At 36.4% G+C, this 16,236-nt stretch overlaps 2 protein-coding genes and 1 non-coding gene across 6 annotated transcripts; all 3 read right to left on the reverse strand.

Annotated features, from left to right (window-relative positions):
- Positions 1-753: 753 nt before the first annotated feature.
- On the reverse strand, positions 754-826 carry TRNAT-UGU (transfer RNA threonine (anticodon UGU)). Its single transcript has one exon. It is a non-coding gene; the product is annotated as a tRNA-Thr (tRNA).
- Positions 827-1,685: 859 nt separating this feature from the next.
- Dnaaf6 (Dynein axonemal assembly factor 6) lies at positions 1,686-4,392 on the reverse strand. The gene is made up of 4 exons (XM_014359571.3): positions 4,218-4,392; positions 3,651-3,889; positions 2,689-2,816; positions 1,686-1,873 (listed from the first exon to the last, which is right to left on the reverse strand). Exons 1-4 carry the CDS (start codon positions 4,336-4,338, stop codon positions 1,744-1,746), a joined length of 618 nt encoding a protein of 205 aa, XP_014215057.2. The 5' UTR covers positions 4,339-4,392; the 3' UTR covers positions 1,686-1,743.
- A 200-nt stretch (positions 4,393-4,592) lies between these two features.
- On the reverse strand, positions 4,593-10,133 carry ncm (pre-mRNA-splicing factor nucampholin). Of its 4 annotated transcripts, XM_089592800.1 has the most exons (11): positions 9,264-9,634; positions 8,952-8,992; positions 7,483-7,895; positions 7,408-7,421; positions 6,506-7,330; positions 6,277-6,430; positions 5,820-6,199; positions 5,464-5,744; positions 5,287-5,388; positions 4,920-5,077; positions 4,593-4,846 (listed from the first exon to the last, which is right to left on the reverse strand). In XM_089592800.1, exons 1-11 carry the CDS (start codon positions 9,342-9,344, stop codon positions 4,665-4,667), a joined length of 2,631 nt encoding a protein of 876 aa, XP_089448926.1. In that variant the 5' UTR covers positions 9,345-9,634; the 3' UTR covers positions 4,593-4,664. The 4 variants fall into 4 exon arrangements, with proteins under 4 accessions (XP_089448926.1, XP_089448925.1, XP_089448923.1 ...); XM_089592799.1 differs by adding an exon at positions 10,083-10,133 and having other exon boundaries at positions 6,506-9,077; positions 9,214-9,373; XM_089592797.1 differs by having other exon boundaries at positions 6,506-9,077; positions 9,214-9,373; positions 9,492-9,632.
- Between the last annotated feature and the right edge of the window lie 6,103 nt (positions 10,134-16,236).

Below are 16,236 nucleotides of genomic sequence, written 5' to 3' on the forward strand. Positions count from 1 at the left end.
TTATTTACGCGCACTTTGAAACGCAAATTTTTCCATTAACTTTAAATCAAGTGACGGAACGTTGTTCGCTCGCTTGCGAAAAAAATGCGGGGGGAGAAAAAAAACCTAAAACGTAAAAGTTGCGTTAAAAAGCGGAAAAATGTAATAAATCCTACTAGCACGCTTCTCGCTTATACAAACGGGCGAGCGCAAAAATGTTGACCCAACACGCGAATGACACTTGTACGGGGGGCCTTTACAAAGACACACACCGCGAGCATTTCCAACGCTCTGAGTCATTAATTAAAAGCCGGTCTGATACAAGTAGGTGTCCAAATTAGAAGGCCTCCTCTTGCAAGAACACCCGCGACTTTTCCCTAATTAGATGCGCCTCTTCTGAACTCCCTCGTGAATCAGCAGAAAATAGAAAAACATGCAGCAAAGGAAACAACGTCACCGGACTGCACGAACCGCGAAGAGGAAAAAAAAAAAAAAAAAAAAAATAGGACGAACCCACAGAGCGGCGACCGTGACGAAAAATTATATACACACGCGCGGACAGGCCCTTGCTTATTCTTTTTCTCCGTGCATAGACGTTTGACAAAACAAGCGCGTGAAATTCTCGACGGAAGTAGAGAAGAAACCGCATCAGCGAGTGCCGCTCTGGATAATATCTCGCTCGCTAACTGCAATTTTAGCGCTCAAAATCGATGAGGCGATCTTAGCAACATAACATATATACGTGCAACTACAAAAAAAAAACAAAAATAAAACTGCCTCTAGAGAGATTTGAACTCTCGACCCCTGGTTTACAAGACCAGTGCTCTAACCCCTGAGCTATAGAGGCGGACATCCCGGCGTGGTTTCCGACCACGCTATAACGAGCCGGCTGTCCCCGTCTCGCTCGCACTTCCACGTTTACATACTTGTTCCCCACCATATATCTCGTACTGCGAAGGAGGAGGAGGAGGAGGAAATATAGAGCAGGGGATCGTCCTACTGCGACCACCGCGACTGCGCGAGGCAAAGTACACTAGTACACACAACAATGCACAAGCTGTCACGCTCGCGCGCGGGGGAGAAACTTGTAATTGTTTTTCATACTTCATGATAATAATCAAGCTCGGGTAAGCTTATTAAAGAACTTGGGACCGAGTTCGATAACATCCGCTTTCGCTGTATATACCACCTTACCAGCGCTCTCTCCCTCCCTCGTCCTTTTTGGCCCTGTTTATGCAATTTATTAAGCTTCCGTAAACTTTGGCTATTACGTATATACGTACCCGCTCCTGTAAACCTCTCCTTCCTGCAGTGTGTTTTGGAGCCCTCCCGCTTCTTCTTCTTCTTCAATTTTGGTCAAGCAAAAACTAAGTCAGTATACTCTCCGTGATTTTTGGACTCATGTGTGCAATATGAACGAGGATATGTGAATGGATACCTTTTTTATTATCATTTATGCATGAGATTTCGATTTATTCGACCTATAAAAATGAAAGACGATTCATCGTTGGCAATTACATGGCTTTGATCTTAATCGTAAGAAATAATCAAAGAAAAGCTTGGTACATAAATATACGTACATATATATATATCTCACGTGGGACCTGTGTTTTACTTCATTTTTCCTTTTTTCCTTCCACATACATGTACACTTATAGCTCCGATGCAAAAGAGAAAATGATGATGTATAAAAAAAAAATAATAAAAGAGCGAGAGGTGGAATAACGGGTGACGATCGGTGCTGATGGGTGCCCCTTTTTCCGTTCAGAAATTGACATTGTCGAGCTCCCTGGAGAGCTTGAGGGTTATTTCCAAGCAGTCGCTGTCAGAATGCCATTTCGCCGACGAGCCATTAGGATCAACGGGAAACGGCGTTGGTAGTCTCAGCCGATATCTGCGCGTCGATCGTAAGGTGAATGATAAAAAAAAATGAGAGTACGTCCACACAGCAAAAAAAAGATGTGTACGCAAATACAGGCAGAGCTGCGGTGCATGTATATTGTATTGGGTAAAAGTGACGTGCAGGCTGAGTGGTTTTACACTCAAGAGTGCAGATTCTCGCGTGGAAGCGGGGGGGAAAGTGAGCCGTGCGAAAATAGTGTCCCGTTAACAGAGTCGATTAGCGATTATTGCAAAAACCGATCGGCAGGAAAGGACTTTTTTTTCCCCTCGCGCTCGGAAGACCGTGCAAGTGGGGTGGCTTTACAATGGAATCGGTTGGAAAATCGGATGGTCTGCGAATCGTATAACAACAAGTTCGGAGTTGTTTTCTTGCGCGCAACAAAAAACCATTTCGCTTCGTAAAGATTCATCAAACGAGGGAAAATTTGCAATTGTTTATCGACAATATTTCCATCACTGTATATTCATGAACCGCTCCATTGCTATTTTGGGAGGAGTCCGCGCTCAATCCGTATGTTCCCTATATACCCCGTATATCCCTCGTTCCACGAGGGCAAAATAAGCCGCGACCGCGGATACTCTCTTAAAAACAAACTTGAGGGCGGAGGTGGGTTTATCGCAACAAATACACTGGTAAAAATGAAGAAGAGGAGAATCGGTGTTTTAAAAAAGTGCGAGAAGGGCAAACTAATAAGATCGAGCTGGTGATAAAAAGTATGCAATTAGCGCGACTTTTGAAACGTGAAGTGAGGTGAGAAAAAATGCTCTACGCGTAGTAAAAAAAAAAAAAAAAAAAAAAAAACTTACTTGGGACTACGTATGTCGATGACATCTGACTCGACGGATAGCTCAATTTTCTCTCTCGTCTCGGAGGGCAGCTTCACACGCAGAGTCAGCCATTCGCAGGAGGCCGTGGACGGGGTCTTCAGGTTCATCTGTGCAATTCGTACAAGTTGGTTTCACGTGGCTACAGAGATGCATGTATACATATATACACGGAATCTACATTAGAGAGCTATAATCGACGACGATCCTCGAAAAAGAGGCGAGAAAACTCTCGTTGGTACCTAATAAGTATTAGCGCAAAGCAATTTCCTGCATCGGAAAATCGCGCCCGCGACTGCGGTATAGTTATTTGCGACTCTATTTCTCGGCTTATCGGAGATTTCGCTTTAACGATGCCGCTTAATGAGTGCAGAGTTGGAAAATTCTAGGGAGTCAGCTGTACTGGGTACTATTGCTATCATCATTAGAAACCCACATACAATATGGCTTGCTTTTTTATTATTTTTTTGTTTTTCCATTACCGGATCATCAGTAAATTAAAAAATTTTGATGATAATTTAATGAGATGGCAAGATTACATTAGATTTCTATGAATTTCATACTACAATAAAGAATAATTTTATATGTATATGTTTCACTTTGTTTCCATAAATTTTTCTGCTCAGGTCGTTTAACAAACCGGTAAAAAGGTTTTTACACAATATTTTTTCATTCCGTAGTGGATAACGTTTACCCTCGGCAAAATTTTGAATGATTTAATATTCGATACTAAGCGTAACTTTAAAAATATTTTTAAACAACTCCTAAGTTTGGTAAGTATTAGGATACCTTTGAAAATTCAGTAAAAGTCGGGTATGTTGAGTTCGTCTTTTTCATAGTCATATCCCCAAAAGACACATCTGCAGTGGCCGATTTTTTATTAACGTTTAACCATAAAGGTATATAGGTAATGCATAACCGAGATATACCTATGCATCACTTACCCCAAGAAAAATGTCTTCGGTGCCAACAGACTGTTTGAATTTCATCTCGTACTCTGGTACCTTGCGCGGATCCTCTATTATAGGTAAATCCGGAGTCGCGTTCAACTCCGCCGAATGCCATATATCCGAGACCTCCGTCTTTTTTGCCCCGTCCTTGCAGGCACTGCTTGAAGAGGATTCCTTTGAGCTGGATTTGGAAGTCGCTGCAGCTGCATTTGGTTTGCCAATGCTACCCGGACCTGAGGAATTTCGGCGAACGAAATCGTACGAACTTTTTTTTTTTTAAATATTTTTTCCCCCCCTGAGGGAGGAAGTTTTTTTTACACTGGCTCCGAGATATAATATGTATTTGCATGGGAATGTATTAAATCAAAGGATGTACCGGGCGAAGGGAATAAAGAAGGTAGTAAAGAAATTTGGTATCTACTTTTGTAAACAAATTTTGAGGTTAATTTGTAAAGTTATTCGACTGATTTGTTGATTGTGGCGAATATAAAAATTTTCATCAACGATGAAGTATAATAAGATGAATATAGAAACCAAAAGTTCTAGCGGATGAATATTTACCAATTTTTTTACGGGACAAGCGCTGCCTGAGATCATCGTCAGAATCGGAATCGGATTGATCCTTCTCAACAGCGAATAGTTGTTGAAGATCTTTTATCTGCTCATAAGTAAAGCTTTCCATTTTTTACTTTACTGTGACGAAAAATATTTTACTTGGGTTCTTCGACAAATTTCAAAATTCAACAGTCACGGAGTCATGGCAACACAAAAACTCTGCTACCGTGGTGAAGGTAAGGTAGGACTCTTGCTTATTTGTAGTTGTTATTGCCGATTGCCGGTAATCATTTTCAATCTCAAATTGTAGAGAAATTAATTGAACAGTTTTTTTTTGCAAGTGAGACAAGGCATTTCAATAATAAGCATTAAAAGCAACGATTAAAAATAATGGCAAACACAGCCTAATATTTTATTTTTCCGCAAGTCAAATTATATTACACGCTATTTTAATCACTTCCTCTTTTTCTTTTCATTCCTTTTGTGTTTTTTAACTTTTGGAGATCGTTCTCTTTTGCGATTCGTTTTCTCCTTTTTCCTTATATTTTCTTTTTCTTCTCCAGATTTTGTATCTTTCTTCTTTTTAGTTTTTGTTTTGTTTTTCTTTTTTTTCTTTTTTTCATCTTCTGATGAATCTGCAATAAAAAAAATTATTAAATCCAGGGAAAATCATAAGTGATTGAGATTAAAAAATGAACAATGCTTTACCTTCTGAGGAAGACGAGGAGGACGATTCAGATGATGATGAACTTGAACTCGATGAGCTTGAACTAGATGATTTTTCTTTTTTAACTTCGCTTACCTCAATGACAGGTGGTAGTGGTGTAGGTTTTGGCCGAGATTTCAGATGCTCCCTCAAATCATCACTAAAATTACAAGAAAAGTTGCAATTTTTTATTTATTTATTCATCAGGCTTAAGCCATACTCTATACTTAAGTCACAAATAATATTATTTATCACCAGAGCAATAGGTATAACCAGTACATCAAAAATATATAAGTTTTGGGTGATGGTACTTTTTGTTTTGGTGAAAATATAGATAATGTCAGTCGAAAATAAAAACTGTATACTAACGTTAATCCTCCTAAGCCAATGGAGGTAAAAAAGTTAATTGCAAATCGAGTATTTTTCGGATCTCCTTTAGGAAATAATCCTGCCAAAGCTTCTTGCAGCTCTCTGTTAGACATAAAGGTATTATTGAATATTGATGAAAAAAAATATATTTATTTTTAATATATTTAGTGAGATTACTCATTCTTTAGTTTGTTATTTAATTTTGGAAGCCCCATGTATTCGGATAACTCTTGAAACAGTATTTTAATGAAAACTCTACTGGAACTGGTAGTGTCCTCTTCGTTTAATTTGATATTTTCTAATACACCCCAAGAAATTGAGTCAGTCATCAGAAGGTGTGCAAAAAATTTGGCAACGTTCCGCAATCTATTGGTATCTAATCTATGGATGGTATTGTAGGAGTCCATAAAGATTTTTTGGAACGGATCAACAAAAATTTTGTTAATTGCGCAAAACCGCTGAAAAATAAGTTATCGTTTTTAATATCATTACAAAGATAAAGCTTTGAATAAAACTACTTTCATTTCACTTACCCCTGCTAATAGCCCAAAGAATTTTTCATATGTACGCATCTCTGCACAACAGTCCAAGAACATGTTGCAAAGTTCGATTTCTTGACCAGGCTTCAACTGCATTTTTAAAAGTTTGTGAGCACATTCTTCAAAATCAAGAGAAGAATGTATCGTCAAATATATAGTCCTTCTAAGGGCAGTCAAATTCGTCTCTGTATTGTCAATGATGAGGCCTGAGTCTTGAACTTTTTCTTCATCATTCTCGTCTGAATCTTCATCTTCATCTTCATCATCACTGCCTTCTTCACCGTCTGATTCGCTATCTGTATTCAAAATCTCTTTGCTCAACTCCTTATATTTACTTTCATTGTTTATATACTCAGGATCATACTTGAATACATCTAAAATTGGAGAAAATAATTTTTAGATACATATTAACACCCTAAATTACCTATTCACCTTGCATTCATTTACTTACTCAATATTTCGTTTCCTTCTGTTGCCTCATCAAGTGTTATTAAATGTGTCATCTGATCTTCTTCTTCAACAAGATCTAATTCTTTGGGAACAGATTCATGATCCTTGAAACCATCTTTGCGAATTTGGAACATAACTTCAATCATATATTGCACCTATGATCGCAAGGAAAAAGTTAATTGCTTGTCTTAATGGTACAAAATGTTAAATTATTGGTAAATTTTACTCACCCTCTTGTCCAGCTCTCCTTCATGAAGGATATTTCTCAACATTTCAAATATGGCCTCGATACCCTTACGTGATACCTGTGTCAGTTTCATACCGCATTCTTTCAAAACCGCTATAGCTACTTCAATGGAGTCATCTGTCGGTGTCTGTACCAATAGTGTTAATATTTCAAGAACCAAAATTTCATGGGCTACACCTTGATTTACCAAGTGAGCAATGAATGTAGCTGATGATATACACAAAGTCTTGTCGGAACGTCGAACACCTCGTTTGAACTGTATTGCTAGACGTTTTAAAAGTAATTCTCCTATGTTTGGAAATTTAGAATTGATGACAGAAACCAATGCTGCATAAACTGGTGTGAAAGTAAGAGAAGCGGCTTGAGCCTGGATAATAGATCTAGCCAAGAGACCTCTACCTCTGACAACATTTTCTTTCAATAATTCTCTAGTAATAAGTCCTATGTTGCTGGTGTTGACCTTATTGATGAATCCGTGAATAGATTTCTTCAGAGCCTCCCAGGCAATGCGTTGATAGGCAGCACCACTCTTGTCCGTGATTCCAGCTTGCATCAATCTCAACTTGGCAGGTGGGATATAAGCACCACCAGTCTTAGACGTTAACAAATCAACGGTTTTTCTTTGCTTGGCAGGAATTATTTCAGGATTATCATTTTCATTATTATCCTTGGACTTTTCTACATCTTTTCCGTTGTTTTTCTCCTTTAATGGCTTATCATTATTTTTTGAGTCAGAATCAGCTTTATTCTTCCTGACATCTGTACCATAATAAGAATTTCCTATTTCTCCATGTCTGTCTAAACTTTTCTGTCTACCTCTACCATCATCATCATCATTTCTGTTTCGATCTTTGTCTTTATAACTACTTCTAAATCTGTCTTCACTTCGATCTCTCCGTCTGTCTCGATGCGCATCATCACTTCTATCTCTGTAATCATCCCTATCTCTGTATCTATCACGATCGTCCCAGTACCGGCGCAAGCTCTCTGTGTAGTCTCTGTCTCTATCCCTGTTTCTGAAGTCTCCATCCCAATATCTTTCTCTACTCCTATTTCGTGCCCTGTCTCTGTCCCTACTTCTTGCTCTTTTTCTTTCTCTACTTCTTTCTCTACTTCTTTCTCTACTTCTTTCTCTACTTCTTTCTCTACTTCTTTCTCTACTTTTTTCTTTACTTTTTTCTCTACTTTTTTCTCTACTTTTTTCTCTACTTTTTTCTCTACTTTTTTCTCTACTTTTTTCTCTACTTTTTTCTCTACTTTTTTCTCTACTTTTTTCTCTACTTTTTTCTCTACTTTTTTCTCTACTTTTTTCTCCGCTTTTTTCTTTACTTCTTTCCCTACTTCTTTCTTTGTTTCTGTCTCTGATCCGTTCTCTAGTTTTACTTTTATCCACATAAGATCGACTACTACCTTGTTTATCGATTTCTTTGCCTTCTTTTCTGTCAATATGTTCCTCTTCTCGAGGCTTATTTAAATCAATAAAACCTTCACGCTTACTTTCTTTTTCAATAGGTTTTTTCTCAAGTTCTCTAATAACTTCTACTTTTTCAATAGGTTTTTTCTCAAGTTTTCTAATAACTTCTACTTTTTCAGTAGGTTTTTTCTCAAGTTCTCTAGTAAGTTCTACATCTTTTTCGTTTTTTTTGTCTTTTTTAGATTTGTCCAACGTTTTTTCTTGTTTGCTCGTAGGTTTTTCTGGAGTTGTTTCTCTGGAATCATCCGATGATGAAGATACAGATGATGATGATGATGATGATTCATCAGATTCATTGTCAGATGAACTCGAATCTGAAGAACTGGACTCACTACTGCTGGTACTGTCATCATCACTATCACTACTACTACTACTACTGTCATCGCTGCTATTTTTGTCTTTCTTATGCTTGTCTGTTTTTTCTTTACTCTTTGTATTTTTTACAAGTTTGCTTTGTTTTTTTACTTTTTTGGGGCTTTCACTTCTATCCTTAAGTTTACTTTTGGTTTTAGTTTTGTCTAAACTTCTTTCGACAATTTTGTTGCGTTTCTGATTTTTACTTTCGTCCAAGCTTTTACTTCGTTCTCTAACTTTATCTTTGGGTCCACTCTTTTCCGGGCTTTCACTTTCACTCTTTGCTCTCCTGCTTTTATTTTTACTTTTTTCTAAGCTTGCAACTCTACTATGCTTGTTTCTCTTCTGATCCTCAACTTTGTCCTCTCTATCACCTTGAACGGCATGTCTACTTCTGGTATTATCATTCCTCTCAGTGTTTCTATCTCTTTTAGAATCCCTATTCCTCTCTTTGCTTTCATCTCGATTCCTACTTTTACTCTCATTAAGGTCTCTGTCTCTGCTGTGATTTCTATCTCTGCTCCTTTCTCTGCTTCTCACCTTTTTACTCCTCGACCCTTTACTCGTATCTCCGCTCTTATTCCTGTCCTCTCTGGCTGACCTGTTGCGATCCCTACTTCGGCTACGACTTTGTCTTCTAGACTTCTCTTTGCGTCTAGCTGTCTCCTTTGATAAAAAATCATCATCGTCATCACTCCTTTTTTTGTCAATGTCCCAGCTTTCTTCTCTAAAAAGGGTAAACAAACAAGCCACACAATAATATTGATGAGCAAAAAATAAACACAATATGCACTGAAGTGGTCTCTAAAAATTGCGTGCCCACGTAGAGGTCGGCTTTGTAGGTACTCAAAATGTTTACTTACCGCTCTTTACGACTGTCCAAGCGGTCCTCCTCCTTGCTGCGGTGGTGGACTTTGTCACGTTTCTTCTTACTTTTGACATCGCTTTCGTCTGATGAACTTCTTTGCCTGCGTCTTTTCTCTCGAGAACCCATCACGGAAGCTGTAAAGGATGGCGCTGTGTCTATTCGCACCAAATCCACGTAATTACGTGGATATAAGGTTAGGAATTTTAAAGAAAAACGCTACTTTTTCAAATAAAGTATGTCCACGTAAAGTGAAGTTCGCACCAGGGGCCGTACCATATAACTATTTTTCTGTACATCGGCCTATGTTATAACATAGGCCCGCGAAGCTAAAAACAGTTATATGGTACGGCTCCAGTGCTCTCGGGCGTCTATTGAAGCGGGAGGGAAACGAACGAACGCACGAGCGCACGACAGCGATGGGATATACTTAGTTCCGGCCAGATTTGGGAATTCTCTAGGACACAACCTCTCTGACGTGGGAAATCACTAGATCAAAAAAAAAATAGTACCGAAGGTGACGCGCTTACTGGCCTCTCTGTTAAATAAATAATTATTAATAACACAAGCGCCTATCACCTAATGACCCGGGGCGCTTACTGGTCACTCTTTTAAATAAATAATTATTGGTAAATAACACAAGCGCCTATCACCTGTTGACCCAGGGCGCTTACTGGCCACTCTTTTAAATAAATAATTATTAATAAATAGCACAAGCACCTATCACCTAATAACCCGGGGCGCTTACTGGCCACTGTTTTAAATAAATAATTATTAGTAAATAACACAATCGCCTATCACCGTATAACCTGGGGCGCTAATTGCAAATCTAGTAAATAAATAATTATTCATAAATATGTCAAGCACCTTCTTCCTGATGATCCAGGACACTTATTTGCAACACTATTAAATGATAAAAAGTTGATCGATAACATATTAAACATATCACAATTTTGATTGCCTATCTAGTACGACAAAGATCTTTTTAATTGGCGCTCTTGTAATTACTTGATAATTTAGTCTGATATATTCGACTGATTAATTTACGTGTATATTTGATCGTGATTTACGATTTCTGTAACACAAATTTTGCTATGTACATATTATATAAGTTAACTGTTTATTCGAAATCTAAAGTTGAAGGGCTGTTCTTTCATTAGTTAATGGTAAAAGGTCTAGAGTATTAAAATTTTGTAAATATTGTCGATTTTATGAGCCATATAAGATAAGTAGAATATTGATGGTTTTGGAGGTCGATTTTAAGGTAGAAGATAAATTGGAAACTTGCCGCAAACAGCACAAACAACGTCAACTTTTTATTATCTATCTACAAAATTAGTTGCGGCTGGTTTATAATTAATAAAATGAAGCAATAATTATTTTGTATCAGCGCCATCTAGCGGTCTTTATTTTTTGGCCAAAAGTGGCTCCTAAAATTCTCAATCAGAGCATTCAGGATTAGAGCCATTTAGTCAATTATAAACCAGCCGCAACTCATATTGAAGCTATAAAATAAAAAAATAACGGTACATGTGTTTTTAGCGGCAAGTCAACAATCTATCTTATGCTCGAAAATTTATCTTCAAAAGTATAAACACATAGGAGGTCGATTTTTTAGTAGAAAATAGATTGTCAACTTGCCGCCAAAAACACATGTATCGTTGTTTTTTTATTTTATAGCTTCAATATAAGCTGCGGCTGGTTTATAATTGACTAAATGGCTCTAATCCTGAATTCTCTGATTTAGAATTTTAGGAGCCACTTTTGGCCAAAAAATAAATACCGCTAGATGGCGCTGATCCAAAATAATTATTGCTACTTACAGTAAAGTCACTTTATTAGTTATAAACCAGCCGCAAATAATCTTATAAATAGACGACAAATAGGTGACATTTTTTATGCTACTTGCGGCAAGTTTCTACATAAATATTCTACATATCTTATATGGCTCATAAAATCGACAATATTTACAAAATTACAATACTCTTGACCTATTACCATTAACTCATGTAAGCACAAATTAATTAGTCCATTAAAGCGACAACCGAAGAAAAAAAGCCTGAAAAAGAAGCACAGCCACACGAAAAGTCTCATATAAGAATGGAGCATTGGATCTCACTTGATCAGAGAAGGTTGGGTTCTTTGTTTACTTATAACACTTAATATTTACATCTCTGTAATAAATGTATTTTTCAATTAGTGAGATCCGATGCTCCATTCCTAGGAGACTCTTCGTGTGGCTGCTTCTTTTTAAGACCTTTTTTCTTCAGTTGTCTCTTTTCGACTGATTAATTTACGTGTATATTTGATCGTGATTTACGATTTCTGTAACACAAATTTTGTTATGTACATATTATATAAGTTAACTGTTTATTGGAAATCTAAAGTTGAAGGGCTGTTCTTTCATTAGTTAATGGTAAAAGGTCAAGAGTATTGTAATTTTATAAATATTGTCGATTTTATGAGCCATATAAGATAAGTAGAATATTGATAGTTTTGGAGGTCGATTTTTAGGTAAAAGATAAATTGTAAAGCAATTTAAATTGAGTGAAATCCAATGCTCCATTCTTAGGAGACGCTTCCTGTGTAACTGAACTTCTTTTTTAAACTTTTTTTCTTTAGTTGTCTCTTTTGGACTTATTACTTTACGTATCTATTTAATCATTGTTCAAGATTTCTGTAACACAAATCTTGGTATGTACATATTATATAAGTTAGCTGTTTATTTAAACTAGAAAGTTAAAGGGCTGTGCTTCCGCGAGTTAATGATAAAAGGTCTAAAGTATTTTAATTTTGTAAATATGGTAGATTTTATGAGCCGTATAAGATAAGTGGAATATTTATGCTTTTTAGGGTCCATTTACAGGTAAAAGACATATTGTAAACTTGCCGCAAGTAGCACAAAAAATGTTAACTTTTTATTATCTATCTATAAGATTCGTTGCGGCTGGTTTATAACTAATTAAGTGACTTTACTGTAAGTAGCAATAATTATTTTGGATCAGCGCCATCTAGCGGTCTTAATTTTTTGGCCAAAAGTGGCTCCTAAAATTCTCAATCAGAGCATTCAGGATTAGAGCCATTTAGTCAATAATAAACCAGCCGCAACTCATGAGAAAGCTATAAAATAGAAAAATAACGATACGTGTGTTTTTGGCGGCAAGTTAACAATCTATCTTATGCTTGAAAATTTATCTTCAAAAGTACAAACACATAGGAGGTCGATTTTTTGGTAGAAAATAAATTGTTAACTTGCCGCCTAAAACACACGTATCGTTATTTTTTTATTTTATAGCATTACCATGAGTTGCGGCTGGTTTATAATTGACTAAATGGCTCTAATCCAAATTGCTCTGATTGAGAATTTTAGGAGCCACCAATGGCCAAAAAATCAAGACCGCTAGATGGCGCTGATCCAAATAATTATTACTTCTTATATTAGAGCCATTTAATTAATTATAAACCAGCCGCAACTAATTTTGCAGATAGATAATAAAAAGTTGACGTGGTTTGTGCTGTTTGCGGCAAGTTTACAATCTATTTTTTACCCAAAAGTCGACCTCCAAAAATATAGATATTCATATGGTTAAACAAAATCGACCATATGGCATTACTTAGTAGTAATTACTTTAATTACTACACATAACTTCATGTACATCTTACACCGTGCTCTCTTTACCAGAATGATAAAATCAGAGGCTGTAAAGTTACGTAGGTCGTGGTGGTAACGCCGCTGTCACAGTTTTAAATATGCATGGGAAATTCCGGATCACATGCTCATCGGAAAGTTCACTTTTCAAATCTTTAAATTACTTAAATGACGATGCTGTTTGTACTTACTCATCACGGGGATAATTAATAAAATATTGACGTTGTTTTTTTTCTCAACTCCATTCAGTACGAGCGCTTTATTCATTACGTAAACCAATGGTTTTTCAATCATTTTATTAACTATAAACGTACATACATGGTTTACGAACAAAATAAAAAAACGTTTATACTGTTGTTTTAACAACGTTTTATATATATATATTGTAAAGGAAAGTTTTTTTAAAAGTAAAAAAAGCCCCTTATAAAGGTAACGTCAAGTTTATCAATTTTATGTGAAAAACAAAAAACTACCCCCGAATCACTAGTCTATATTTTTTTACAGCAGATTAAAGTGCGTGATTGAAAATTCCGTGTGTTTAGCAAAATTAAACTGCAGCGATATCAATGAATTGTCTGCCATTTGTTTGTCAAATCCACTCGTGAATTTTAAAAAATTTCTTTGTCATTTACGAAGTTAATTCTGCCCAGTTCAAAATTTGAATTCCTGCATTTCACTTCACTTACACACACGACTTAACTATTCGTTCGAAAAACACGACACTACATTCGATCTTTAAATGGGATGTTTTTCTTTCTGTGGCAAATTATGTTTTTTTTTAATTTTTTTAATTCCATTAATTAAAAAATGAAGAAAATTGTTCGAGACACCTTTTACTTTGTCCTATACAAATAAATCTGCGTATACCTGTACGGATAAAATATGCAGATCGACACATTGTACATTGATTTATTAAAAATTATTGAGCAATAAAAAAAAACACATCGACTCGTATCCTTTCCTGTTTACCGATTCGACGCTTATACTAAGAACCCAGCCTCCAAAGAAAACTTTTGTTTTATTCTTTCATTTCAACACACAAACGAAATTCGAAAGAAACACATACGTGATGCTAGCTGGCATTTCTCTCTCTTGACATCAGGTGACGTCAATAAAAAAAAAAAAAAAAAAAAAATTGCCCCAAACTTATTCATAAATTGAATGCACGTTGTACGAAGGTGTACACGTCAAGATGTATCCTTTGACAAGGCCTTGACGATTACCATAATTATCATAGTAATCCTTTTGAGAAATTCAGTGTAACGTAAATAGTAACAGTTTAAATCAAAGGGACAATATCACGTTATTGTTAACTATTTTCATATAAGCTCATTTAATTATATCACAGATCTGATGTTTATGTACAATATCAAAGTGTATTATTCGCCATAAATTTATAATATTTAAAAAGACCATCAATTACATCAATTGTTATTGTTATTCAATTTCCATCTGCATATTTGAATCGTAAAAAAATCTGAATCGAATCCCATAAAGTCCTGATTGCGCCCTCGTTTATTTATCATCAATCAACCTCGATCTTATCTCTGTTTTTTCATATCGATGATTTATTTTCAATTGCTTTATTTGTCTTCATTATCAGCTTTACACGATTGCATCTGCGTTTGATTATGCTTACATGGAGAGCATTGATCATCGCGTAATGTTACTAATCCACATTTATTTATTTATTTTTTTTTTTTTTTATACCTTTGGTCATCAAAATGATAAAAATTAATTTCACCCGTAATCAATGACCTTTGCATTTCAATAAAAAAAAAAAAAAAACTTTTATGATATGCCAACTAGAGTATAATAATTCAAGTAAAAGCTGAACGATTTTTGACCAAATTTACGGTGCAACATTCATTGGCAAATTCACACGCGCTTGTATAGTGTACTGGCCCTATATATGTATAGTGAACACACGCACGCTCGGATTGCGGAAATCACAAACGGTAATGTAAATAATCATGAAAATTTTCCTTTTTTCTGGTCTCTGCCGCTTGCACAAGAAAAGAAAAAAAAAAAAATTAGTTAATGTCGCCGTGTTTCGCAAATAGATCATTTGTTTTTGTTACTAATTGGAAAAACCGTGTACATGATGATTTCCTTCCTCAGAGACAATTTATGAATTATGTATTGACGAAGTGTTTATGAAAAATGGAAAAAAATTGGATCACTTTATGACGCTGGAACCAATATTTATAACGAAAAAAATGTTGAAATCAATTAAATCAATTAAACGATACATTAAAAACCATCGCTCCGTATAGACATCGAAATAATGTGCTTCCCGCATTTATTCGAAATCATAAATATTTAACGACGAAAAATAAAATAGCTCAACCACTTGATAACTTAAATTTATCCGAAAAAAAGTTGTTGTTTTTTTTTTTTTTTTTTTTTTTTTGTACATTTTGCTGCCGTCCAGTGATTCGTGCATACAGCTTGGCATCTAAACTGTTACCGATCATAATTAATATACGTATCCGCTCTCGTCGGGCAAAACAACGAACCCTCCCAACCGATCGCATGTAATACAACAACTGGCGTGTTGTTGAAAATTTTGCGCGACGCGCCAAAAGTGGGCGCAATACCTTATACTTGTGGTGACATCAATAGAAAAAATAATGATAATTATGAAGGAAAATTGGTATAGGGTAGGTGGTGGAAGAAGTGCGCAATATATAGTAAACGAGTAGTAAGTACACACACGTGTGCAGCGTATTATGTGATTCGCGCACCTGCGAGGCATATCGCGGTAAGTAGGTATATAGCCCGCGCGCAGCTCTGTCTGGCGTGTTCGCCGCCGTCCAATCGTTGAGCCACGTTGTGTGTGGTGCGACCGGCCCGGTAGGGGTACACTCAGGGCCGTCGCTGTCTACGCGTTGAACCCCAGCAACATTTTTTTTTTTCTTCTTTTTTTTTCATTTTTCCGGTTTTCCTACTTATGGCCATCTTAAACTTATCTGGTCAGTACACCGCGGGCATACACGTTGATCTTTCTGCAAGCGTATAGGTATGCGTCGGAGAGTCTCTCTGCACCCCTGCACGCGTATGTCACGCAATGCGTGGGCACGTGCGTGGGTGAGCGAAAAAAATAATTAATTGCGTGATGAGCACATATTTATGCTTTTGTACCGACTTACATATTTTTAGTTGGAACAGGAGAAGGGTATCTTCATAAAAACTTCTAGATCTGTCTAAATCGCGTTTCAAGTACACGATACCCAAGACACTAGTTGATTTGATTTATCTTTCGCGTAACGAAAGACTGCAGATGGAAAATTTTTTTTTCAACATTTGTCGTACCGTGGGAATTTCACCGTTTCACCCATGACTTGTTTAAAGTCCCGATACCACATGCAG

The sequence above is a fragment of the Copidosoma floridanum genome, unplaced genomic scaffold (assembly GCF_036245765.1).
Source record: "Copidosoma floridanum isolate Cflo_tuat_1 unplaced genomic scaffold, Cflo_Japanese_pri ptg000019l, whole genome shotgun sequence".
NCBI lineage: Eukaryota > Metazoa > Arthropoda > Insecta > Hymenoptera > Encyrtidae > Copidosoma > Copidosoma floridanum.